At 53.5% G+C, this 25,844-nt stretch overlaps 1 protein-coding gene across 6 annotated transcripts; it reads right to left on the bottom strand.

Moving 5' to 3' along the window:
- Nucleotides 1–237: 237 nt before the first annotated feature.
- Nucleotides 238–24,596, bottom strand: GPR156 (G protein-coupled receptor 156). Of its 6 annotated transcripts, none has more exons than XM_064722554.1 (11): nucleotides 24,459–24,596; nucleotides 16,407–16,550; nucleotides 16,154–16,295; nucleotides 13,415–13,551; nucleotides 11,122–11,257; nucleotides 10,160–10,270; nucleotides 9,003–9,128; nucleotides 8,480–8,575; nucleotides 5,529–5,765; nucleotides 3,252–3,410; nucleotides 239–2,697 (listed from the first exon to the last, which is right to left on the bottom strand). In XM_064722554.1, the coding sequence occupies exons 3-11, from the start codon at nucleotides 16,256–16,258 to the stop codon at nucleotides 1,501–1,503; spliced, it is 2,304 nt and encodes a 767-aa protein (XP_064578624.1). In that variant the 5' UTR covers nucleotides 16,259–16,295; nucleotides 16,407–16,550; nucleotides 24,459–24,596; the 3' UTR covers nucleotides 239–1,500. The 6 variants fall into 6 exon arrangements, with proteins under 6 accessions (XP_064578651.1, XP_064578624.1, XP_064578608.1 ...); XM_064722538.1 differs by having other exon boundaries at nucleotides 16,154–16,298; XM_064722572.1 differs by having other exon boundaries at nucleotides 16,154–16,298; nucleotides 16,407–16,475; nucleotides 24,459–24,578.
- Between the last annotated feature and the right edge of the window lie 1,248 nt (nucleotides 24,597–25,844).

The following is a 25,844-nucleotide window of genomic DNA, read 5'->3' on the forward strand; positions in this document are numbered from 1 at the left end:
CTGCAGGCGGCTGCAGGGCACGGGCACAGAGATCCCGAGCAGATCCCCAGTCCCACTGCAGGGAGCCGCCGGCCCCGGGTTTGCCCTGCACACGCAGGGGACTCTCCCGTCAGTGCACTTCTCCCATGCCAGAGCCACAAGTGCTCAGACAAAACTGAAAGAGAACGGTTTCTATTAGCAAAAAAGTGACAAAAAAAAAAAAAAAAAAAGGATTACACTCTGGGGTGTTTCCATTTTAAAAGCAAACAGGGACTGTGGGAATATTGTTCCTCATAAGATTACTGAGTTTGATGATTTGCCCTACATGCAAGCTTGGAAAACTGCAGAGGCAACAGGGGAAAAAAAGGTCACACCAGTGAAGAGACAGAAGTGAGGGATTTCATCATTTGGCTAATGGAGAGGGCAGTGCTAACATGCTTTGTTCAAAACCAGCTCTGGGATTCCTCTGACACCTGCTTTTTTAATCAAGCCCTTCTCCAGAAGGTTTATATTGCACTGGGCATCAGGTCTCAGCATCCTGAACTCCTGTGGAAGCAACGATAAGCTCAAATGCCACAATAAATATCCCAAAAAGGCACACACACATTGTTCTTGGTGTTTCTAAGATAAAAATTAAACAGAGCATATTAATTTAAACAAACCTTATTCCAGACTATATCATCCATACAAAGACAGACAGAAGGGCACAAGATCCAGAAATCAAGGTAAAAAAAGAACCCCCTTTTCAGATCCTCCTTTACAATGGCCTTGTCTTTCCCTTCAGCTCTGACCTGAGTCTCACCTACAACGATGCACCTGAAGAACACAAAATGCAAAGACACCTTCACAGACATCACCTTTGGACTCCATTTTCCCATTCAGATGCTACAAAAAAAACCCCACCAAAACCCAAAAGTTTGCTGTGCACCCCCCTTCCAAAGTCCTTGTTTTGCCTGGCAGCAGCACACCCCAGGTGCAGGACCGCCTGCAGCTGCTTCTGGCATCCATCTCCCATCCCCAGCTGGGGTGATGCCAGGGGGATGCTCTGCCTGGGCAGCCTCAGGGGAAGGAGTCTCCTGTCAGTCCATATGGAGAGGTGTGCAAGAAGCCATGGTTGTTTCTGAGGCAGGATGCTGCTCCCTGCCAGGGCAAGGTCTCACAGGGAAAGCTCTCTGAGGAGATGAAGTTTGGGCTCTCACACACCCCCAGCCCGGTTTCTGCACTGCTGGCACCAGGATGGACAGAACTGCTGCTACCTGTGGGACACAGGCTGCTGCTCAGAGCAGCCAGGACAAGGCCACTGCCACCTCCCTGAGTGCTGCCAAGCCCCTCTCAGCCAAACTCAGGCTGCAGGCACGGCTGACCAGGCTGGGGCTGACACTGCAGATCAGAATGGGGCAAATCCCCGCATTCCAGAACAAGGCACATTCCCCAGAGGGATGTGTGGCTTTAGCATTGCAGAGAACACGCAGTGTTTTGGGGGTGGGAAGGCACTTGCCTTTGGAGCAGGGGTGCTCCCAGTCACACGAAAGTGGGTTTCAGATCCTCTTTGAAATTCACCACAGGCTGGGGCCCGCCGTGGTGCTCTGTCTGGTGATCCTCACAGTCACTGGGCTCTGTGTCCGTGTCCGTGCTGCTGCTGTCCAGGGAGCCACGAGGGCTCTGAAAGCAAACCTCGCAGCAGGGTCGGTGGCAGCCATGAAACACCTCCTCAGAGCTGCTGCTGCTGCTGGAGTCAGAGTCTGGGTAATAGTACAGCGAGCGCAGGGAAGGCTCCGCGGGGCCCCTGGGCGTGCCCTGCCGCCGCCGCCGCTCCTGTGGGATGCTCGGTGAGGCACCCTGGCATCCCTGAGGCACCCTGGGCCATCCCTGCCACCCCTCTGGCTGGAGGCTGGCCTCCCTCGGGATGGCTGCAGCGGACGGTGCTGGGCCGTGAAGGAGCCCTCTGCCAGCCGTGTCCCCTCCCTTTCCCAGGGAGTTTTGAGCTGACTCCCCACGGCCCCAGCTGCCCACCTCCTTCACCCTGCAGCTGGCACGAGGGGATACGTGTCCAGGGAAGCGTGTGGAGGCAGGGGGCAATGGGATCCTCCGCTGAAGCCTTGCCAGGTAGGGGCTGAGGGCTGTGTGGATGCCTGGGTAGCCCTCCTGGCCTGCCCGTGTTTCTCCCTGCTCGCCTGAGGTGCCCCGGTTGCCGAGTGGGGGTCCTGCAGATAAGGCTGGGCTGTGGTTTTTGCCATCCAGGCTTAACTCTTGCAAGATTTCCCACAGCTTCTCGCTGTTTACATAGCTGATTTTGGGGGACGACTCCCAGGCTACGCCAGCTGAATTGTCCTGGCCTGGCAGCTGCTCCGGAGGCTGCTCCTGCACTGCAGGTGTCCCACACTCCTGGAGATCTTTCAGGCCACGTTCAATGCTGTCCCCTCCATTAAAAAGCAGCACCTGAGTGCAAACAGGCTCCTGGGTTGCATCTTTCTGGAGAGCCTGAGCATTGCTGCTAGGAGGTGATGAACCCAGCAAGCAGGGGGGCTGCCACCCATCCCTCCCTGGATCTGGGGGGCAGCAGTCCCCTGGTGCATCCCCAGGCTGCCCTGAGCTCCAGGTGCAGGGAGCTGCTGGCAGCACACGGGGGTCGCAGCCGCTCTCCGCAGACATCAGCCTCATCAGCTTCTCCTTGGCGCTGCTCACTTGCTCCTGCAGGCTTTCGATCACGGCGTTTTTCTGTGTCAAACAAATAAGCCTGTCAAGTGTGGGGCGGGCAGGGAGGAGGAAAACGCTGCCAATTTGGAAGCAGAAACTGCCAGAAAACAAATCACCCCTCTCTGCATGGCAAGAGCCACACCAGCAGCATGTGTGACCTCAGCCTCCCCTGCAGCCCCCCAGACGTGTGTGTGGGAAGGGGCTCACTGGGCAGGCAGCTCTTCAGGCTGGGGCGTTCCTGCCCATGCAGTGCAGGTGACAGAGCAGGAGCCTGGGGGCTTTTCTGAGACAGAGCATCTCCCCTCTAAATTAACCATGTTTGACAAGGCTGTGGGAACCAGGCTCTCTTGTGCTCCTCCCTACAGAATTTTTTTAAGCCCTCCAAATTATGCCTAAATTGTGGTGCTTTGGAGTGTAACAAAACAAAGCAGCTCTTCCCCTCAGGAAGGAAGAGGGTGGTGAGGGATCACCAGTGTGGACAGGGGTGTAAAAAAGGGTTTCCCACCCTGCAAAGCCTCCAGCCCACAAAAGGGAAGGGGGAAAGCTGGAGGAGGGGGGCTGGCAGAGCCCCATACCTCGGTGAGCAGCCGCTTCATAGAGTTTTTCTCCCCTATGAGCTGGTAGAGCTGCTCCTCGCTGTACACTGAGCGGCAGCTCCTGCTCGGGCTGGTGAAATATTTTGCCATGTGGCTCATGGTTTGGCTTTCCTCTTCAAAGGCTTTCCACTGCTTGAGCTGGGGAGTAGAAGAGGGTGTTATCCACAGAGCCGGGCCGACACAGCGGGAGGCAGGCGCAGCTCGAGCGCGAAGGAGACAAAGGGATGGAGGGGGGAGACAAAGGCAGGGTGGAGCAGAGACAGCCAGCCAGAAATGGCTGGGCGAGGGGCTGCAGTGTCACTTGGAGCCTCCCACCCATCTGAGCCCTACCCTGTTCCTGGCTCCAGCTTTTAATGCAGGAGAGGGTCAGTGCCTGGCTGCACTGAGACTGCTGAGCACACTGTAAAAGCCCCCTCCCTCTTCTCCCCACTCCCTGACTCCATGACAGACAAAGACAGTGTCATGCCTGCCCCCTTATCCCTGAATCACTGGTGACAAGCTGAAAACCAGCAATGTTTAGTATCTATTTGCTCATCTAGTGTCTGCCTGGAAGCCTTGTGCAGCCCAGCTCCAGCTGTTTATTGATCTCAGATGAGCTATAGAAAAGCAAACCCATTAGGAAAAACAAGGTAATGAATTAAAAGATCCAAGTTAAATAAAATGTTCAATGGCCCCAGGCTCCCAAAGAAAAATGGTACAGGCAGAGTGAAAGTACAGCTCATCAGCTTCTCTACCCTCAGTCCAAGGGACCTGGTGCTCCAGCAGGCCTGGAGCTCTCACCAGAGGGGGTTTGGATCCTTGCTCCCAAAGGCTGCTCTGCCTCAAGAGGCAGGAGGGGACCTCTGGAAATCATCCCAAGTGCCCTGCTCAAGCAATGTCAGAGGGAGCAGCCTGCTCATGACTATATCCAACTGGGCCTTGAGTATCTCCAAGGATGAAGACTCCACAGCCTCTCTGGGCATTCTGCTCCAGTGCTTTACAACTTTCACAGAAAAAACTTCAGCCTTTTCCTCATGTTTAAATAGAATTTCCTGTGTTTCAGTTTGTGCCCATTGTCCCCTGTCCTGTCAGTGGATACCACAGAGAAGAGCCTCGCTCCCCCTTCCCTATTCCACCCCCATCGATATTTATATACATTGCTGAGATCCCCTGAGCCCTCCCTTGCACAGATGTGCCTTCCTCAGCTTCACCTCTTCCTCCCTTTCTCACCTCATGTCCTTGAGCCCAAACATCCCTCCAAACATTCAACTAAGTAAATAACTGTTTCCCTTCCCTGTAACAATGGGAGCATTATTCCCACTAACGTGGTGGCCAGGCACACCAGGCCACTCCTGGAGGACACAGGAAGCAGAAGTGCCTCAGCTCACCACAAAAGGCTTCCTTTAAACACCTCCTCCTCCTCCTGGCTTGTGGCAAAGCCCAGCTTCCTTCTCCAAAAGTGCAGAGGAGGACAGCCTCCCCTGGGGAAGTCTCTGAGAGTGGCTGGGCCATCTGGATGGTCTGTGCCCGGCTCCATCGCTGCCAGTGGCAGGAGCTCCTGGAGCAGGTAGGCACGTGAGGCACGAGGGAAGCACAACTGCACAAAGGACACATCCCACCACCTGCATGGAGCAGGAGGAGGAGGCCAGTGGCTGCCTCGCCTCGTGTGTGCTGTCTGCATGGCTGTCACCTGGGGCACTTTCCTGCAGGAGGGTTTCTGAGCAGCAGTGCTGCACTCCTTGGAGACTTGCCAGGACATAAAGGGGACAAGGAACAAGAAAGCTGGAGATGGACATTTTAGAAGGGCACAGTGATAGGACAAAGGAGAATGCCTTTAAACTGAAAAGAGAGTAGTTTAGATTAGATACAAGGAAGAAATTCTTCACTATGATAGTGGTGAGACCCTTGATCAGGCTTGCCCAGGGAAGTTGTGGATAGCCCAATCCCTGGAAACATTTAAGGTCAGTCTGAATGGCACTATGACAGCCTGGTCTGGAGGAAGCTTCTCTGCCCACAGCAGGGGTGTTGGAACCAGATGATCTTTAGGTCTCTTCCAATACAAACAATTCTGTGGTTCTTTGAGACTCAGGGAACTTGCCTGGGGAAGCAGAACCACCAGGGTGGGGTGGGGCTTGGAGAATGAGCTGTACAGGTGAGTCCAAACATTTGGGGAAAAAAAGGAGGAAAGTGAGCGCATTGATGCCCACGGCTGCTGTTGTTAAACTCCGAAAACGTGCCTATTTCCAGCCAAGTGACAGGACAGAGATGGCAGCATACCTGTGGGACAAAGATGAAGCAGTTGATGGTGGTTGTACACACAAAGATGCCTCCAGAGGTAAAACCAAACAGCAGATTGTGCCAAGCACGGAAGAAACGGTGAACTAAGCAGATGGTACCAGCAGCCAGGAAAACCAGGTTGACCCCGACGATGAGTGTCAAGGACTGGTTCACTGGAGAGGAGCTGACGTTGTCGGTCAGACCGGCCAAGTAGGTCCCATACAGCAGGAGGATGCTCTGGAAACAGAAAAAAGAGGTTTCCAGAGTGTGGAAAATTACAGGCTGATGGTGTCAAGCCCCGTGTCGCACCAAGCCTGGTGAGCTCAGATCGCGCTCAGCGCAATCCTAATTAATGCTCTTTGATCTGTAATGCAGACCTGCAGCGTGCGGCGGTGACACTGCAGCAAACGCCCAGCACGCTGCTGCAGGCCAGGAGGGGGCTGGGGACACGGGGCAGCAGTGAGGGCACTGGTGGGCACAGGGGGTCCCAACCACAGGGCGTGAAGAGCCAAGAGTCAGCGGTCAGCAGGTGCTGCCACAGAGCAGGGCATGGCTGGGAGAAATTGTGAAAACCACCCCTTGGGCAGCCTGGAGCAGGAGAAGCAAAGGCAGACACACAGGAAGGGGGTCCCTGCAGGGATTTAGCAGTGGGTGCCATCAAGGACCAATAGCAGACCTCTGAAGGAGCAGGAAAGATATCCAGAAGGACTTCAAGAGGGAGGCAAGGAGACATGGAGGTTTAGACTGGAGGGAAGAGGATGTACTTGGTGCCTCTTTAAATAGCAATAATCCAGGAAACTACCAGGTGCAATTCTTTTCCCTTCCCTTGGCTGTTTCCTGACTCCAGTAGCAGGGAAGGGCACTACAGAAGTGCCTCTACAGAGGCTCTCCCTCCCCCCGAGTAGAGCAGCTGTTTCAGAGAAGGCTGTCTCACCACCCTCCTCCTCAAGGGTCTCATGCATGCATTTTGCCAGTGTGCTCAGGATAAAACTACCCAGCAGGATAAGCATCTCCTTCCCTAGGTGACATTAGCAGGAAACACCAAGTATTTTTTGCCTGCCTCCATAGAACTGAGCATAGTTTGCCTTCAGGATCATTTGGAAATACCATCTAATAAATCTCAGCTCCTGCAAGGACCTGGAATACAGGGAATGTGACATACATGATTCCTGTGCTACCCAGGAAGTGTCAGCCTTTTACTAAGAGTCATTGTTATTTGGGCATCAAGAAGTGCTTTGTGACACGAGATGCAGATGGTTTTTAGACCCTTCTGAACCCCTCTGTGCTGTGCCTGGTTGGTGACTGTGATGGCCACTGCCAGGCCTAAGGCCTGGAGGGACACAAGTAAGGGACATTCACGTCCAGATCTCTGGTGAGACTCCCAACTTCAAAGCAGCAGAAGTCTCAGGGTGGGGTTGTAAGAGTGAAACTTGCCTTGCTGGGAACTGGGCCGGTGCCTGACCCTGCTTTGTGGAATCTGCACTGGATCATAACTGTGTCCACCATGGGGCACCTCCAAACAGCCCAAAGGCAAGGCAACCCCTAATCCCTGAGCAGGAAAAAAACAGCACCAAAGTCCCATTTAAATTCATACAGTCTATCTGGGACACAGACAACAGCACTGCGTCTCCTAAACTAGGACTCTCAGTGGTTTGTTTGTTTGTTTGTTTTAAACTTGAGCAGAGGACTTTGCTTCTAATTCCAGGCATGTCCTTGGCAAGTCATTTCTGTTCATTGCTCTGTGCCAGTAAAATCAGGATAATACACGGAGTGTCTTCCCAAAGGGCTGAGCACATTAATGCTGTGGATGCTAAGAAGTGCAGTGTACGCAGAGATAAAGCCTACACTCACATTAGTGTAAATCCAGACTAACTCCAGAGAAATCACCAAGGAAATACTCCATGACCCCCAATAAGCAGGAAGGAACAGGGCCAGATTCAACACAACATTAAAAAGATTACCTGGAACTGATTATGGGGATGTTTTATTTCCAAAAGGATTTTGTAACGGCTATAGGCAGAGGCATTACCTCTCTAAACCCTAACACAAACTGCAGACAAAATCAGAGGTGGAGACACAGCACTGAAAGCCCAGGTAATGCCTACAATCCCTAACAGCAGAGGACTTTTAAGGACTTTGAAATTAAGTGCAGAAGGACTTGGCTGTGTTGTGAGGTCCCTTTCTGCTCTTTTTCCTATGATTCTGGGTAGATGGTCAGTGAGTATTACATTACAGTGAATCACAAAGAAAGTGCCTGTGCTGCATGCAGAGATTAAGCCATTCCCAAAAAAAGGCTGTGATCTCACAAGCTTCATCAACATCAGCTTTCTGAAATGTGTCCAGCCTCTGCCATACCAGAGACACATGAGACCACAGATAATTACAGTGATAATTATACCAACATAGTTACATCAGTATAACTAACACTGCTGGAAGAAGACTGGCCATGTGCAGAGATTCACCAGTGAAAGTGCACCTCAGAGGTGTAATTAACCCGATAAGCATCCTGCAGAGGTGGGGACCAAGCACTTGTCATCAGCACCTCCTTGGTTTGAAGTCACAGGACACAGAGATTGAGCCACCTCGGCAGTGGCCATTCACTGGAGTCTTTAGGGAAGGAGTGTTGACATAAAGACCAGGAAGATGTTGAGTTTCAAGAAGTGAGATGAAGCTCAGAGGGGTGCTGGGAGAGATCCTGAGAGACTCTAAGTGCACAGTGTACACAGAGGAGATGGTGAAGCAAGGAGAACACAGCTGGCAGGCTTTCACCCTTCCCAAGATGGGAAGGGCTGGAAATAGGAAGGCTTATGAGATGAACAGGAGTAGCTGGGATCTGCAATGGGCCTGCAGCTTGGGAGGGCAGCAAAATGACAAATGCTGCGAGACAGTTTAGGCTGAAAGACAGGGAGGAGGTGAGATACAATGCAAGAAGCACTCAAGAGGGTACATACCTTAAAGCCTAAAATGAGAACAAGCCAAAGATCGGAATAGAGCGATGCACAGGACTGCACCCGGCTCACGGAGCACGTCATGCCTTTCTCAGTGGCCTACAAGGCAAGGCAGAGGCACAAGTGAAGGCTGGCACAGACCAATGGGAAGAAGCTGGTCTCCTGTGTAAATTTCTGAAAGGAAAGGCCAAAGCTGGTGCTATCAGAGGCAGAGTCTTAAACAAGAAGGTTTTGGCCTTCTGCTGCTTACAGGGCTGGTTAAACATTTCTCTAAAGCAGATGCCTTGGAGCCCTCCTGTGCCATGCAGGTGATCTGCACAGACCTGGAAATTTTGCAGTGGACTCTCACCTCTGTAATAGACCAGACATAAACCAAATCCAGAGTGCCCAGAAGGTTTTTTGCTTCGTTTTTCTTTCTGATGTTTCTCAAAGACCACCCCCAAATGCCTGGCCACCCACTAACTCTGTTCACAGAGCTCAGGGAGGACACAGCAAAACCCCACCCTGCCCCTCCCCATCCTTTTACCCGCAGGGAGACGCTGAGGCTTCGGAAGCACTGGACTGGGTCAGAGAACACCCAGGTCAAGAGCAAGACAGTGTCTGCCAGCACCAGCACTGCCACCATGGCCAGCAACTGCAGGTCTTTGATAATCTGCAAACATGCAAGAAGTCAGAGTTACTATGGGGAAGGAATGGACCAATGACCTCCATCCCCCTTGGGTCCCTTTGTGTTGTTTCTTTCAAGTGGCACATCTATCCTACTACTTTGCCCAGAGAGGTGTCCAGCACTGACATTTGAGTTGGCCACAAGATCTCTGTCTTCGACTCCCAAATTCTTGGAGACCTAATCAGGCTTGAGACCAGGTATAAACCCTGTGTGTGGATAGCAGGTAAATACTATGACAGAAAACAGTTCTTCCAAAACAAGACTATCATCCCTTATGACCATATCACCAGCAGAGACAAAAAGGGCATACAAAACCACCTGGTACAAGCATCATTTTGCAAGTTTAACACAGATCCCAGTGTGAAACAGGAATCCTTGTGATACCCAGTTCCCCTGCATAGCCTCTTGTCCCATCTTTCATCTGAGACCTACTTTTTTCACTGCTGCAAAGTGACCACTGAAAGTTGTAAATGCACTTTTTTGTGCACAAATTTTCCATTTCCCTCCCAGTTTCTGAATCCCCATCCTTAAGTGCTGCAGAGGAGAGCCCAGCACTCCCTTCTTGCCTTCAAGAGAAGAACGGATCCACCTGGGGATGGCCCTAGATCAGATGCTTTTGAGGACACCTGGTTTATTTTCATGCCACAAAACCAGCTGATTGTTTTTGTGGGATGAAAATAGACCTGAACACAAACATTGGTGTGTAGTGTAACAAAGGCATGTGGCCAGTGTAAAATGAGAACATTGCTTGGTGATGGGGCTGGGACTCCACTGGGGAAGAGGCAGCCTGGCAGGGCACCCACTTGCCTGTGGAGTGGAAAAGTTCCTGCCTCATTGTGCAGGAATAAATGAAGGGCCCATGCCCAGCCAGGTGTGAAACCAGACCTGTGATTGTGGCATCCATCCCTGCCATGTGCCAGCTCCATCTGCTATCCCACTCTGGTTTGGGACTGGCTGGTGTTTGCCCTCCATGGAAAGTCTGTCCTCCCCTTCCCGCCTCAGTGCTGGGTACTCACCACGCGCTTGTCGGGCACCCGCTGGGTGAACACCTTGTAGAGCCTCCAGCTCTTCCCCAGCACAGGCCCGAACACCAGCGAGGTCCCCACGCACAGCAGGCACAGCCTCACCTGCAGGGGCACAGCAAGGGGCTGAAAGGGGCTCAGGGACACCACACACCCTCCCAGCCTGGGCTGCAGCGAGGATGGCCGAAGGACACAGCAGAAGACAGAAATCTTCTGACTTCTGGAGGGAGATACCAGATACTAGAAAGCTGTCTACAGGGTGAAATAAATTCAAAGGCAAACACTCCTCTGTAGGCATGCCTGCTGCCTACCTTTCTCTGCCTACCTAGAGACTCTCATTGGAAGGGCAGGCAGGGAGAGACAGGCAGCTTGTGAGCACCAGGGGCACAGAAAGTCCCAGCACCCATAAATCACTTGCTGGCACCTCTGTTAATTATCCTCAGGCCAGTGGCTGAGCAGGATGCAGGGTGTGCTCCATCCCACTCTCCCACATGGGTGCATGCCCAGTCCTCAGTCTGGCAGGGGGGCTGCCTCAGGCCAGGACATGGGGGCTCATCACACAGGTGAGTGTTTTGATGAAGATCTGCTCTGCAGCCAAAAAACTCACCCAGAGCACCTGTGCTGTGTCAGGCAGTGGTGGCTGTGTGGAGGGTCCCCTCTCCCTTTGTGCTCCCCTTTGCCTGCTGCACTTGTACAAGCCCAGCAGCCTGCCTGCCTGCAGGACCTGTCCCCCAGGGACCTCGGTGCAGATGTGGTTTGCAAAACAGCAAAGGCCCCATTCAGACAGAAAGTGTCTGGCTGCCTTTTGTGAAAGCCACAGCCCAGCTGAGCAACGTGGTGGTGACAGGCTGTGGCTGGGACAGAGCATGTACAGGTGACAGCTGGCTGGGAGAGAGCACATACAAACAGGCCTGTACATGTGTCAAGGTGCCCATCCCAGCCAAGCCCCTGCTCACCTGAATTAGCTTTTCCATTGAGTCTCCAGATGGCAGGCTCTGCTCCTGAATCCCAAAGAGGTAAGCACTTGTGTAAGTCAAGCCACTGCCCAGCAGGGTCACAATGTTGAGATTGGGGCTGGACATCTTCACAATCCTCCAGGAAACAAAGCAGGGGATTTGGTGACAGTTACTGAGCATCATGACCTGACAGCACTGGGGTGAGGTCCCCTTACAGGGATGATGACGGTCACAAGGAATGCTGACACACTGTCCACCCCCAGCCTGTGCTGTTCACCACTGCCCCAAAAGCTCAGCCATTAGTGCATGGTCCCACCCTCTCCCTTTTCTTGCTGGAGTGCTTCACAATCCTTCAAGTATTCATTTAGCCCTATGCCAACACTTCTGCTGCAGAGGGGCAGAGATGGAAAACCACACCAACACAGCCCAGGGTGACGGTCCCCAGCAGTAAGCTCTAGGTGCAGGAGCTACATGTGCCTCCAGAACAGGCCCTTCCCACTGCTCCTTCCTCTCAGGAGGTATCTCCACACTCAGCACAGGAAGCTGCCAGCAATGTTCAGGTTACAGTCTCCCCTCTGTAATTTCACCTCATCACTCATAATCCTGTAACTGTATTCAGGGAGGGGAGAATCAACCCACTGATCTCTTATGACCTGTCACCCTTCCCCAGCCAGCCTACTGAGTGAAAGCTGCACCTCCTGCCACCCTCCCCAACAGCTCTGCTCCTTCAACCTGCTGCCAGTTCATTACTTTTCTCTCTCCTTGAGCTCCTTCCTGCTGTCTTCCAGCCACAAAGCCTGGGGTTCAACTTGTCTCTCTCCCTCCCTGCCTTCCTCACCATGTCTCAGCCCTTGGAGAAAGATATTCACCAGCTCATGCTGTCAGCTGCAGCTGAGAAAGGTCTCTGCCCTGCCAGGTTCAGGAGACAGACCAGTATTTATTTACTACAGGGTAAATAAATAACACACATTCATTACAGCACATTCTGAGAATATAAATTCAAGCGGCCACTGAACTCAGCACCACTCAGTAAATGAAGTGCTTCAGACTGGGATGCAGTTGGGATGCAGGTCATGCAGCAGGCACAGGACTCTCCACACAAACCCTTATGGGCAGGACCTTCCCAACTGTGGTTGTCAAGAACATTAAATCCTTAAAGCCACCAGAGAAGTCCAACAACATCAGTGCAGGCTGCACTCAGATGTACCTCTGTGTGAAACAGTGGCACAGGGAGAGCAAAGGCTTCGCCTGGTGAAGCCTGGGAGAGGGATGTATCCCTGGAGGAGGAAGCAGCTGAAATACCAAGGGGCCAATGAGCCTGAGGAGAAGGTGGCAAAGAGGCAGCAGAGACATCCAGAATTGCTGAGGAAGGATCAGCACTGGCTGAGACAGGTTGAGCTATGAGGAACTGCTGAGCCTTCTGCTGGATTTGTGCTGCCTTCGGGGGAGCAGGACTTTTTATCAGAGCAGACTGAACAGCACCAAAAAAAGTCTACACTTCACCACCAGCTTTTCTGAGTAATGGAGATCATGTTCTCCACCAACACAAGCAACCACCAAGAGCAAAAAGGGTTATCAACATCTTCAAAGTATCAGTGGTCCAACAGCAGGGAGGACATGGCTCACTCTGGGGAGTATGATGGCCTTGCTATGGAGCTGTGCTGCTCCAATGCTCTCAAGCACGTGGAGTAGAATTGAGCTCTCCTTTTACCCACTCCTGTTGATGGTTTTATTGAGTAGCACCTGGATGAGACCATGCAGCACTGTCTGTGCCAGAGGGCACCCAGAAAGTCAGAGAACCATTAAGGTTGGAAAAGACCTCCAAGACCATCAAGTGCAACCTCTGACCAAACACCACTATGAGAACTAAGCCACAGCACTAAGTGCCACATCCAGTCTTGAACACTTCCATATATGGTTATTCCACCACCTCCCTGGGCAGCCTGTTCCAATGCTTGACAACCTTTTTGGAGAAAAAATTATTGCTGGTGCCCAACCTGAACCTCTCCTGATGCATTTCCTGAGGCCATTTCCTTTCATCCTGTCTACAGCTCCCTGCCTTGGGAAGGAAAGGAGCAGTCCAAACAGGACTGTCTCCACCAGTGATCAAAACTCTGTGATGGAAGAAGCTGCACCATCCCTGGCACTGCCCTTTCTTGCCCTGTGCTGCTCCTTCAGGCTTTCACCCTCCTGATCCGTAGCTGGTCATCAGCTCAGAGCTTGCTTCTAAAAGAGCCTGACTCTGCTACTCCAGCTCAGGGGGAATCTCCCAGGAGAAAAGGGGTGCCCTTACCTGTTTTTCCTGAAGCGAATAGTGAAGATGAAAAAGAAGAGTGCTAGCAGGACTCCTCCAGTCAGGAATGTCCACACAACTCCCAGGAGACCAGCAGAGAAGGATGGGGAGCTCTTCATACTGTGGTCAAACGATGTCTGCATGAAGCAAAAGGGATAAGGAAGAAGAGGACACTGCTGGGGCTCTTAGCAAAGAAGGTCCCTACTCCAGCATGATCCACAGTTATCCTGCTCAGCCAGAACCCACAGCTCCCAGTAAGAAGACACTCTGGCAGCAGACCAAGTCCTGCAGGTAGGGCCACTGAGATGTGTGTGGACAGGACATGTGCTCTGTCACTTGCTGAGTGTTCAGGAGGACACGGCAGTCCAAGAGCCCTCTTCTTATGCCAACTAGCCAAATCCATAATGAAGCTGTACAAGGGATTCATAAATCCCAAGCAGCCCTGCCTCTGAAACCCAGGAACATGGACACTGGTTCCCCACTGTCCTCTGGAAGGAAATCTTTGGAGGAAGGCCCCGTGGTGCCCCAGTTGGTATCATGCTTCTTTAGATGCTTCTTTCCCCCTTACCCCTCCCTGCAGCAGACAACTGATCAGCTGGAGGACGTGCCTGGGAGCCAGCAGCAGAGCTGCCAGTCGGGGCAGGAGCACAGCACAGGGAGTGTGACAGCGTTTTTCAGAGGTGGTGACACACTGAGCTGGAATCCACCCGTCTCCCAGTCAGATGGAAATGAACTTGGTCCCAGGCAGGCATCAGCTGAGAACTGGCTTTGGAGGGACACTCCCAAAGTGGGTATGATGGAGGCACCTCTCCCCTTACACACAAACCACCCTATGGGTTTAAATCTCCATTTAAAATAATCTCTGCTATCTCCTTATTAACATAAAACGGATAAAATGATCCCATGTGAAACAAGAAACTACTTCCGCTGCTGATCTAAAATGCTCCAGCATTTAACAGAGTGTGCATGTGTGGGTTACCAACTTCTTTTTCCTTAAAAAAAGCATCACTTCAATAAAAGTGCTGACACACCCCCTTTAAAGGGGGAGGGAGAAGAATGGGGTTTGAGCTGAGATCACACACCTCCTCACTAACTTCTCTTGTGCTGAGTCCTCTCTCAGGTATTCCTGCATCCAATTTCTATTGCAGAAGACTACTTTTCATGACAGTTAACACTGCCCCAAACTCCCAATTTTTACTTCAAGGTCTGAGCTGTTTCTGCATCCAACCTTGCTAGAAATAAATCTTCAGGCAGAAGAAAGGCATTTGTTCAGAGCCAATGCCTCATGTCCCTCTTCCCCAGGCAGGCTTCATCTCCTCTGGGCGAGCAAGAACAACGCACAGCTTGCAGAGTTAAAGCCACCCCATAATTCTTGACACAAAAACGTGTCACTGCCACACGAGCACAGCTGATCTGCAGGCTCCTGGCAGCTCACATGCTGGAGCCACGCTGGTCACAGGGCAACTGGGAAAGGCAAACCCCTGCCTGGGAGAGACATCCAGCTGAGAGCTGCTGCTGCTGGGATACAGCTGCGTGCACATCTCAGCCTCCCTTTGCAGCAGTGTGGAGGGATCCCTGGGGAGATCCTCATCTCCCTCCTGAAAACTGCTTCCTACCCCCTTCTCCCTCTTGCTATTCCCTGGGGAGTCTTTTGCCTCTCTGGGAAATGAAGACCACACCAGATGGTGGAGATGGTCAGCCAGGTCAGTGCCCTGCTCACACCAGGACTGTCTGTGTGAAAAGCCCATCACTCAGCACAGATGAGGGCTGGAGCTGACAGGGCTGGTGCAAGGCTGTAATGCCCTTCTATTTCTGTGTCCTGCCTGCTCGAGCCCAAGGGTAACACCTGGCTTTTGCCACTGAGGTGAGCAGGGCAAACTCAGCACCCTGGGGTGTCTGCACTTCACTCCCAGATACACCCACCAACAAAATCTTTTCACCTCTGGCTGCTGTCAAAAGCATTGCTGCACCCTATTCCCAGCAACCACCTAGGGATCAGAAACACCCCTATGATCTCCATGTTTTCTCTCCCACACACCCTCCCACCTGACTGCTGTTTCCCTGGATGTTGATGCTACTTGAAGTTGATGGAGCGCTTTGCTGGCTGCTGAGCGCAGTAAATCCTGGTCCTGGCAGGGGGAATATTAATTGTAAGCCGGCTGCCAGAGCCAGAGGAGCCAAGCAGCTTACAGCCTTTTAATTAAAGGCCCATGGTCGTGCAGGACGTGATGGAGAGCCGAGTGGGCCAAGCTCCCTGCTCCATCCAGCAGCCCCACGTGGTGCCAGCTGCCACTGAGTGCATCCCAGTGTCACTTCTACCCCTGCCTTACTGGTGGAGGGGGGAAGGTGCTGTTCATTACAGAGGATGACTTTTAATTAAATCCTGCTCTACTCATATTTGAAAAGCACTTTCAAGTTATAGGGGACAGCAAAGGTCAAGGGGAGACAGAGCCATCACAGGCCAATCCTGAGCAGCTGGCTGGCACATGGTAGGGCTGCTTGACATGACTTTGCTGTCATGGATGCTTTGTCCCCTTTGGATAACTGCTGGGTGTCACCTAGACTGGTGTGTCTTTTCTTTCTATCAACCAGGTGACAGTGTGCTGCCTTCAGCTGGACTGGGATCGCTTGGCAGCTGCACCTCCCTCTTCATCCCTCCCCCAAATCCACTTCTGCAGAGCAAACCTCCTGTCCCAGAGCACTCCCCTGCATCGTACATCCCACTGCATCCATACATACCACTGTCACAGTGCAGAGCTCCTGCAGGGCCCGCTGCTGCTGCTCCTGGCTGCCAAAGCTGGAGCTGCCATCGCAGAGCTCAGAGCAGTTGAATCCCGGCTCCATAGCACATCCTCAGCCGTCATCCAGCCGTACCTGCACCCTGCTGGGAGGATGAGCATTGGCTTTCTCCAGTGAGAAGACACCTTTGGCACACACCACATCCCCCCTGCCATCAGGGAAGGCTCTGAGGACAGCCTGGGGCTGAGCTTACCCAAACTGATGGGATGCACGTCCGGAGCCAGGACAGGGAGTGCCCCCTGCCAGCGTCCCTTGGGTTCCTCTGCAGCAAGGAGAGTCAGCTCAGGACCAGGGCTCCCACGGAGCACGGTGCCACCCCCAGCACTGCCACACCACCCTGCAAAGCAACACCTGTGGAGGGTCACAGTGGCCCCCAGCCCCTATATCCCAGCGGGGAGCTGAAATGAGGTGCTGTGCTGGTCCGAGAAGGAGCATGGCACCCTGGCACCCTGAACCCACCGCATCTTTCCTTTGCCAGTGCATTTCCCTGCACTGGAGCAATTTCAGGGTCATTTTGCAAGTACCCTCCTTGTGCTGGCAGTGACTGCTGGTTTCACGGAATATCCCTTTCTTCCAGCAGAGAACCAGCCAGTGAAGACAACAAACAGCAACACGTGCTGCCATTGCTTACCAGGACCTACACCCAGGCCTGGGAGGGCAGAGGGGAAGGTGCTTAACGCTGTGTTTTGGCTGACTTGGCTCCAGATGCAGCCTGGTTACCTGCAGAGCTGGCTGTTTATTAAGGAGACGGAGAAGCCTGACACCTCCGTGCCCTCCCTCCCTCCCGGTGCTCTGGCTGCCAGGTATTGTCCCTGCCTGCTCCCTTTGCACCACCTTTGCCTCTGTTCCCCCTTTCATTTCTCTTTTTGGTGTGGATTTTAATAGGCCTCATTACCATTTTAGACATGAGGTCATACTTATCCTCAAGCATCCTTACTCAATTACCATTGTCACCATGTTTAATTAGCTTCCAGCACACGACCATAAGTGAGTCTCTCGTCGTTAGCAGCTGGGGAGGAGGCACAACAGCTCACTCCCTACTTGCTCCTAACAACAGGTGGGAGGAAAAAATTACTCCTATGAAGCTCCTTGGTGCTGCTCCCTGGCTGAGCATCCCCTGTACCTGGCCAACCCTCCCTGTCGCTGCTCCTGACACTTTGATGCCCTCTCCTTCCAAGCCCTTTCTTTGGAAAAACTCCTGTCATTATGTGAGCAAAGAAAGAGTAAATTAAAAAGAAGCATGGTCACCAGGACCTGGTCTGAAACTTGATGTTTGTCACAGAGCATAATTGGGATTCGAATGCCAGAAAACCTACAGGTGTTGTTCTCAGCTCCAGTGCAGACTGATTTTTCAGCTTCAGAGTAGTTGCTTACAAGTCCCAGCCCAAGCACATCAAGCTAAGTGGGCTACTTGTCCAAAATTAGCAGGCCCACCTCTGAAGCAGGAACCCCAGCTCTCCTGCTGGCAGAAGCCTTCAGGTACTGCAGGTCCTGGCACTGTCCTGCCCCTGCCAGAGCCTCCCCCAGCATGAGATCAGCTCGCTGTGTCCTACAAACACAGTATCACACACCAGCCAGAATGAAGAGTTTACACTCATGGTGTGTAAAGATGTGTTTTTCAAGAGTGCTGAAGCCACCCAGCTCCATCAAGCCTCCTTCTCTCTAGCTTGTGGCAAACTGTGATGGTGTTTCCCCTCTGCAGCAGGCTCATCCTCTGGGGGTTTCCATGCCCTCTATAGCTCAGGCTGAGTGACTGGACAAGAGCCATGGGTGCAGGAGATTTCCAGCTGCTGCTCTGAATGCCAGGATTGCTACAATGCTGGAAGTGCAGAGGAGAGGAGGAGACAGGCTCCAGCTGAACAATTCCACAACGGACAGTGTGGAGGGACTGGGTGGGGATGGGGGTAGGAGAGGGGCACAGAAGCTTTGACGCTGAGAAAACCTGAAGGTGAGCACTGCCCAGCCTCCAAGGGGCTCAGCTACTCCCCATGGCCTGGTGGGTTTAGAGACAAAAACCCCTATAACTAACTCCTTGTAACCTTCTGCCATGTCAGAGGGGAACACTCCTGGCAGGTGGACCACTCCCAAGGCTGGCATGAGGCCAGCAGGCACAGCACACAGATGGATGTGCTACCACAAGGAGCCCTCATCCACCCAGGAGGGCACCCCTTGGAGAAGGGCAGAAGCCCCTTGGGGTCTCCCCAGCCCCCACCCCTGCATTCTGCAAACGGCTCCCACACTAAGTTGATAACAAGCCGAGGCTAATTAGTGTTCATTAGTATGCAACAAAGCAAGCACCAGCACAGTTGTCGCTGGAAGGCAACAGGCATTTCCAGCCCAGCTCCTGCCTTTTTGAGAGCTGGCAGGAATGCTTCTCTGTAGCCTGGAGAGGATCCAAGGGGGACCAGCAATTTAGGGGGTCACTGACCTCAGGGTGAGGCTGGGCAATGGCTGTCAGGACAGAAAACAACACAGGTAAAACACCACATCCTTAAAATGTAAGGGTCTGCTGAGAACAGAGACTTGTGGGGTTTGGCTTTTTGGGGGTGTTTTTAAGACTTAAAATGCCAACCAATTCTGATAGATCACTTCCAGAGCAGAATCACAGAATGGCTCGGGTTGGAAGGGATCCCAGAGCTCTGCTTGCCTTGCTCTGCCCTTGGTCCCTGTGGCCCTGCACCTGCTGGCTGTCTGGGACATGGGGCAGAGTGTTTGGCCACAGGGGAGCACCGGCTTGCACACAGACACGATCCAAAAAGACAAAAGTCAACAGGAAACAAGTGACTGGACCACGTGAAAAATATTAGCACCATCATCTTCTCAGATAAAAGGGAAACACTGACTGCTAGAAACAGTATTTGGATAAAAGCAATTTGTGGTCACCTCAATGGTTGAATCTCCAGGCCTGGAAAACCTGTTTCCTTAGATCTGTCGAGACCCAGGAATACTTAGCATAAAATCACTTAGGTTGGAAAAGAGCTCTTAGATCATCAAGTCCAACAATTAACCCAGCACTGCCAACCCCTCCACTAAACCATGTCCTTAAGCATGGTATCTACATGTTTGTTGAACACTTCAAGGGACAGACACAGAATCATAGAATCACTAAGGCTGGAAAATACCTCAAAAACCACTGAGTCCAGTATCTAACAATGCTTAGTAACTGTAGACTAACACATCAATAGCCCTCAAAATAGATGCAGTTGATGTTATCTAAATGCACACCTTGACTCTCTCAAAGTTTCTTCCCTTTCAAAACATTTCTTTTGGGAAAAAAAACAGAGGGAAAAAAACCTTTAAAGAAGATGAAAAATTTGGTGCAGCATGTGTAGACCCAGAGCAGGCAGAATGAACTTTTCACCCCAACAGGCTCATTTTGATGTAGTGGTGAAAGAGAGGCTTCTTCCCAAGGGTGACATAGCTGCTTGGTGAATCAAAAGGTGCAAAACCAAAGATGTCAAATCACAGACAACAGAACATTCACATTCAGAAATGTGCCAGTCTTCATGGGCTCTGCAATCCTGTCCGGTCACACAAGCCCTGACAGAGAAATGGTACATGCACACCTCTGCAGGGAGCACATCTGGAGAAACATCTGCTGAGAAGAACTTGTGGGAAGGCGGCGGTGTGGCCAGAGGCAGAGCAGGACAGCAGGGGAGAAGGAGGAATGTGCAAAGGGCAGAGCCACCCCTGCTGCCTCACCCACGATGGGTCTGTGCTGCTGCTGCCGGTCCTGGTGGGACATGGAGCTCTGCTGGTGCGGAGCAGCCAGGACTGACAGGACACCGGGCTGCACAGTGGGAAATCAGCCGGATAACTGTTCCGGCAACGTGAACACCGCGGGATGGGGTTTTGCAATTCAAAATCTGCTGCTTCCAAGACAGGCTCCTGCTTTTTCCTTCTGCTCTTCTTGTCCAACAAGATCGCTTCTAGTCTGGCCTGAGAAACCAGCAATATTGCCATCCCCAAGGTGATCAAAAAAAGTCACAAGCCAGACTTACTGCAGCACCCCCCGCAAGGAAGCTACTTAAAAACTGTGAGTTAAAACACACAGCATATCTGAAGATTATTTTTAATTTATATTTAAAACTTTGGCACCTACACTTTCATGCTTTTCCCTGCAAACACAAAAGGAAAAAGAAAGAAAACCAAGAAACCCATCACATCACATCACCCTAAAACCTGGGTTACAAAGGCTCAATCCCCAGGAACACAAAGCTGTCACCCTTCCTCTCAGGGTCTGCCCTGTGCTTGTGCTTCATTCTGCTCCTGTCCCTGGGATTTCCAGAGCCACTTCCAGGCCCTTCAGATATCTTCACACCTCAAGGCAGTCAGCAAGCCCAGTGAGGATAACCACCAGGAGCTGCAGGAGACTCTGCACACAAAGAAGGGAGATGCAGGACAAGGTGCTTCTGACTCTGCGTGCATGGGGAGCTCGCTGTGTGACTGAAACCTGACATTTTGTGTTGACTGAAGCTAGGTGAGATTTTCAAGCCTCCTATCATTTTGGAAAGCATGTCCCAATATCATGAAGGCAATAACTTCTGAATGCTGATCTTACTGCTTGTCTGTCCGCTGCAGCTCCCTCAGCTTGGGAGGATGGCACGAGGCTGGCACATTTAGCTCTAACTCTGGACTTTTTAACTTTATAAGTGCAGGCTGAATACCCACCTGGCTTTTTTCAGTTTTGTGGTTTACATTTTGAATTAAAGAAGCCTCCATGCACCAAAAACAAAACCAAAAAACCACATTACTTATTTTGAACCACCACACAGTCCTGCAAGGAGATGACTCACACTTCTCCCACTAAGGAGCTGATAAGGCTTTTAACTCTCTAACGATAATTGCTATACAATGACAGGCATGTGAGAAACAGAGACAGAATAGATTGGAGATGCTCAAAGGAAGGAAAATTAGGAGGGAATACCAAGAAGCATAGGGAGCATGCCACAGATGAGGCCAGTAAGACCAGAGCTGATGGGGAGGTAAACCAAATCCTTGGAGCTGCCAAGAAGCAACTCAAAGATCTGAGCCCTCCCTCGTGTCCAGCTGCAGCAGCTGCTGAGCAGCACGTGGATGAAATGAGCAGAAACCTTCAGGTTTCTGCCTCCCCAAAGTGGCTGGGAGCCCAGGGGTGGGGACCCCCCTGCCCCTCATGCTGAGCTCATCCCTGCTCGGCCAGGTGGCCTGGCACCTCCTCACACAGAGCCAGGCCAATGCAGAAACAGCTGGAAAAGTCCTTCCAGCCGAATCTTAGTGACACCACGGTACCCCCAGGTGGAAGCTCACCTTCCTGCAGCCAGGGAGGGAGGCAGTGGGATCTCTGCTGCCAGACAGCGTCACCACCTGGGGCCCAGGAGGGCACAGAAATGGGCAGGGGGCACACCCCAAGCACCCCTCTGAGAAGGAAGGAGCAGTGCTGCTCCCATGCCCAAGCCTCTGCCCACAGCAGCTGTGCTGCATGGACAGGAAGGACACACAGAGGCTTTTCACCACTTTGGGAAAAATCCTGGGTTTTCTTCACTCCATTTCATTTATTAGTGGGAGACCACACCTGTAGGTGTTGCTCTGCCTCCATGGACAACCCTCCTGCTCATTCCCAAGCTCTGAGTCAGGAAGGTCTCCATCCCAAGTGCTGGGCATGTGGCAGATGACCTGGAAGTGGGATGGCAGGGGTCACCTCTCCAGAAACACACAGCCAGTTTCATGCTGCACTGCACCTTCACCTCAAAGAGGCAGAGGTGGCCAGGGCTGGCTACAGGGCCAAACTGCGTGGCCACCACGCCCCATAGCCCCAGAAACACAGCTCCTGCCTGCCTGCCACCCTGCCAGGCACAGCCAAAGAGAAGCAATGTTGGAGGAGTGCAAATATCCCCAAGCATCTGCTTCACAATTTGCCCTGGCAGTTGCTGCAGGCAAACCATGAGCCCCCCTGTCTGCCAGGCTGGTCAATCCTGAATCCCTGCCAGGGATCACACCCATATCCCTGCCCCAGAGAGGCTGGCACCCTGTCACAGGACAAGGAGGCTGCAGGACTCACTGTGGCAGTGTGACACCCACACTTTTCCACCAGGACGCTGATTCAAGGTGCTGTGACTGGTGCAGCCAGGTCTCAGGGCTCTGTGCCCATTCCTGGTGCCTCTGTTGCCTTTCTAGCTGCTCCCATGCATCCACCTGCCTCAGAAACCTGCCTGTTCCCAGGCCATTCCCATCATCTGCTGCTCCCTTCTCCTTTGGGCATGTGCCCCAATATGCTGCTCTGAGGCACAGCTCAGCCCCAAGCACTGCTGCTGGAGGCTCCAACATCCCTTCCCTCCACAGCTCCCTCTCCCTTCGGGGTGTTAGCACCAGCCTAACAAACAGGAACATGCTAAACAGCCTTACAGGAAGGTGTGGCCTGTGATCTTTTTCTCTCTTAACTGTACCACCTTTAGAGAGCCACCATGAATAAGAGGTAAAAAAGCCTGATGATTTAGAATTGTGATTTACAAGGGAGATCTACCTTGTGGTTGAGGTGTGTGAGACTTAATTAAAAGCAGAAGCTCACTCCCACTGAAGCTGTTTGCTGCCGAGCTATCAAATGCAGAGGAGGAAGAGACCTCAGAAGGAATATTTCCATTAAGTTATGTTTCACATTAAGCATATGCCTTCAAGAGCTCTCCCTTTCCAAAGCTGGCAGAAAGCTGCAGCTGCTCCTTCATGCAATCAGACACCATCCCCTCACAGCCCTAGCACACCTGTGTTTTCACAAACAGGGCTAGGATGGCCAGGCTGCAAAGCCACAAAGCACCAAGCACGGGGACAGCTTCTAGCCCTAACAAGGTCAGCAGGTTTTTTTCTCTATTTTACTTTTTTTTTCTTTTTAATCTGGCAGGATTTTGGAAATCAAGTGACACATTTAGCCCTTAAAGAGGCAGGAAAACAGAGCACTACAGCTCTTTCACCTTACCCCTGATGACCAAGCAGCAGGGAATATTTTCCCCTAGGAGACAGACTTGACTTAAGGCTCTGAAAGGCAGAGATGTCCACGGCTCCTCTGGCTCCCCTCCCGGGCACACAGGCTGCCAAACTGCACCCAGCGCTGCCCTGCTCAGGCTTCTGCCCGCCTTGCTGGGCAAAACAAGCCCCCCACCAAGGGCCAGGGCCACATCAAGGTTTCCACGAGGTCTGCCAGCCCGGCTCCCTGCAGACAGCAGTGAGGCTTGCTCAGGGGTGCAGAGGGGCAGCTCCGAGACTGGAGGCAGCACCAAACCCGTGCGGAAAGGGCTGCTTGTAAACTGTGTCAGCTCAGGGTCTGCGGTGAGAGCAGCAGGTGGGTGAGGGGATGTGGCAGCTCTGCCAAGGCTGCATTGGAAATGCCAGCTGCAACTCAACACTGGCAGCTCCCGGTTACCGGGATCTGGTTCCCTTGGCCTCCTCCCGCCCCTCCGAGGATGCAGAGCACCTGTGAGGCAGGGGAAACGCCAGCCCTGGGTCCATGAGCCACCCTTCCCCGAGAGGTGACCAAGTCCCTGGAGTTGTGTCATGCCCAACTCTGGCAGCCAAGGAGAAGCAAACAAGCTGGGTCCTGAGTGTTTCCTGGGGGGGGGTCTCACCCCTTAGCAGCCCTGCGAATCCAGGGCACGGGGTCCCTCTCTCCCCCTCTCCCCCCAGCAGCATGCTGCACTGTGGAGTTGGTTGCAACTTTTCTTCCCCCTGTTTTGAACTCCGAAAGGCACACGGCTCGCCCAGGTGATAGCACTTTGGTTAGCACAAATTGACCTAGCGCTGCAGCTTCACATCTTTGCACCCTGCAAGGCAGCCCTTTCCCATCGCCAGGTGCTGCCAGGTTCCCGCTCCCACAGGCGCCTCCCGGGGGCTGCCTGGAACCTTTGGGACGGTGTTTTCTGGGGAGCTACAAAACACCGGCCCCAGCCCGCCCCGTTTCGAGCTCAGTGATGCACTCCGGGCACAGCCAAGGCCAGCGAAGGGCGAACGAGGGGCTCTGCATCGCCAGAACGCGCCCGAGCACGGCTCCGTGCCGCAGGGCGGGAGCGCTCGGGGGCTGCCGGCCCATCCCCGGCCCCGCCGCGCTGGGCTCCGGCCGGCTGTGGGTAACGGGGCACAAAGGGCAGCAAAAACACCAAAGCAGGAAAGCGACTCGGGAGGTAACCTGGGCGCCCCGTCCCATCCATCCCGCTCGCAGCCCCAGCCACGGCCGCCGGCCCCTCTCTCCCCACTCCGCGCCGGCGGAGCCCCGACCCACCTGTGGGGACAGCGCCCGTACCCGGGGTGCCAACCTGCGGGAACCTGCGGGAGCCTGGCGGGAGCGGCGCGCCCGGCCCGGAGCAGCCCCTCAGCCGCAGCGGGACGCGGGATGCGGAGCTCGGCCCCTCAGCGCCCGGCTCCGCCCGGCCCGGCCCGGCCCGGCCCGGCGGGGGCGGGCGGCGGGAGGGGCCCGGGCAGCCGCGCTCCTCCCGCCGGGGCGGCGGCACCGGCCCCGCTGCCGTCTGACCCGGGACAAAACTTTTCGGCAGCGGGGAAAATGCCCGGGGGCCGGGGCTGTCCCGGCAAGGCTGGACCCCGTTTCACGCCGGCGGCTCCTCCAGCCGAGAGCGGCATCGAGCCCTGCCCAGAACGCCCCGGAGCCGGGAGAGCGGCCCCCGGCACAGCCCCGGCTGACCTGTTCCCGCCGCAGCCCGTTCGCTCCTCTCCGGGCCCTGTCCCGGGATGCGCCCGGCTGGGAACGGGCCGCCCCGCTCGGCTGCTCCCGGCGGCTGAGGCAGCACAAAGCCCCGCGCCTGTGGCAAAACCGGCCCGAGAAGGTGAGTAAAGGCGAGGGCGGCCAACCTCGTGCTCCGTGACCTGCTTGTGCCGCCCCATGGCTAGTGGCGGCCAGCGTGACTACTGCGATAGGTATGTGTGTGTGAGCAGCGCTCGGTGTCCTGCGGACAGACCCACCGCCACTGGCAGCATCCCCGCGCTGACCGTTCCCTGTCTCGCCTCCCACGGTCCTGCAGCTCGCTCGCATCAACTTTGTGCTCTCTCTTCTCAAGACACCCACTCCATTGGAGTTTTTCCCCAGCTCTGAAAGCCAGAAGCTTCGCTCCAGCACCGTAGTTTCTCTCCCAGCCTGCAGCCAAGTGCCGGGTGCTGCTGGAAAGGGCTATTTGCAGACAGCTGTAGGGCTGTGCAGGTTTTCTCTCTTTACACCGTTCTGTTTACCTCATTTACCCATATCTGCTAGGCCTTGGCGTGAGCAGTGCTCCTTTTTCACTCCTGCCCATTCCCAGACCTGCAGAGCCGTGGACAAGGGGCAGCTGTGGTCTCAATGGGAGTGGAGAGGTTTGCACAGCACTGTTGGTCACTCTGTGCCCCACAGCACCCTCAGAAATAAACAATGACATGTTACTCCCCAAGCCTGGTAAAAGCATCAAGTCTGCAGCCTCTGGCTCTGGCAGCAGCTCCCACTGCCCTTCACTAGATTTCACTGATGTCCCAGAGGAGAAGCTGCCACAGGACCTCTCCACTCCCTTTTCCCATCCTCCTCTGAGGCTAAAGAGAGGCACGAACCTTGCCCAGGGAGTCTAACACCACCCTCCAGAAAGTGTTTTCCAGCCTGGGCAGTGATGGGTGATGAAGGCTCAGTGGG

Source organism: Zonotrichia leucophrys, chromosome 1 (assembly GCF_028769735.1).
Source record: "Zonotrichia leucophrys gambelii isolate GWCS_2022_RI chromosome 1, RI_Zleu_2.0, whole genome shotgun sequence".
In the NCBI taxonomy this organism is placed as follows: domain Eukaryota; kingdom Metazoa; phylum Chordata; class Aves; order Passeriformes; family Passerellidae; genus Zonotrichia; species Zonotrichia leucophrys.

What these genes read in the sequence shown, in the direction of transcription:
- GPR156 (XM_064722554.1), bottom strand. Translation starts at nt 16,258, where the DNA reads ATGGAGCCGGGATTCAACTGCTCTGAGCTCTGCGATGGCAGCTCCAGC. An exon ending in AGCTCTGCACTGTGACAGTG is followed by an intron (nt 13,552 to 16,153) that starts GTATGTATGGAT and finishes TGCTTCATGCAG; the next exon opens with ACATCGTTTGACCACAGTAT. An exon ending in TGAAGCGGCTGCTCACCGAG is followed by an intron (nt 2,698 to 3,251) that starts GTATGGGGCTCT and finishes TGTTTGACACAG; the next exon opens with AAAAACGCCGTGATCGAAAG.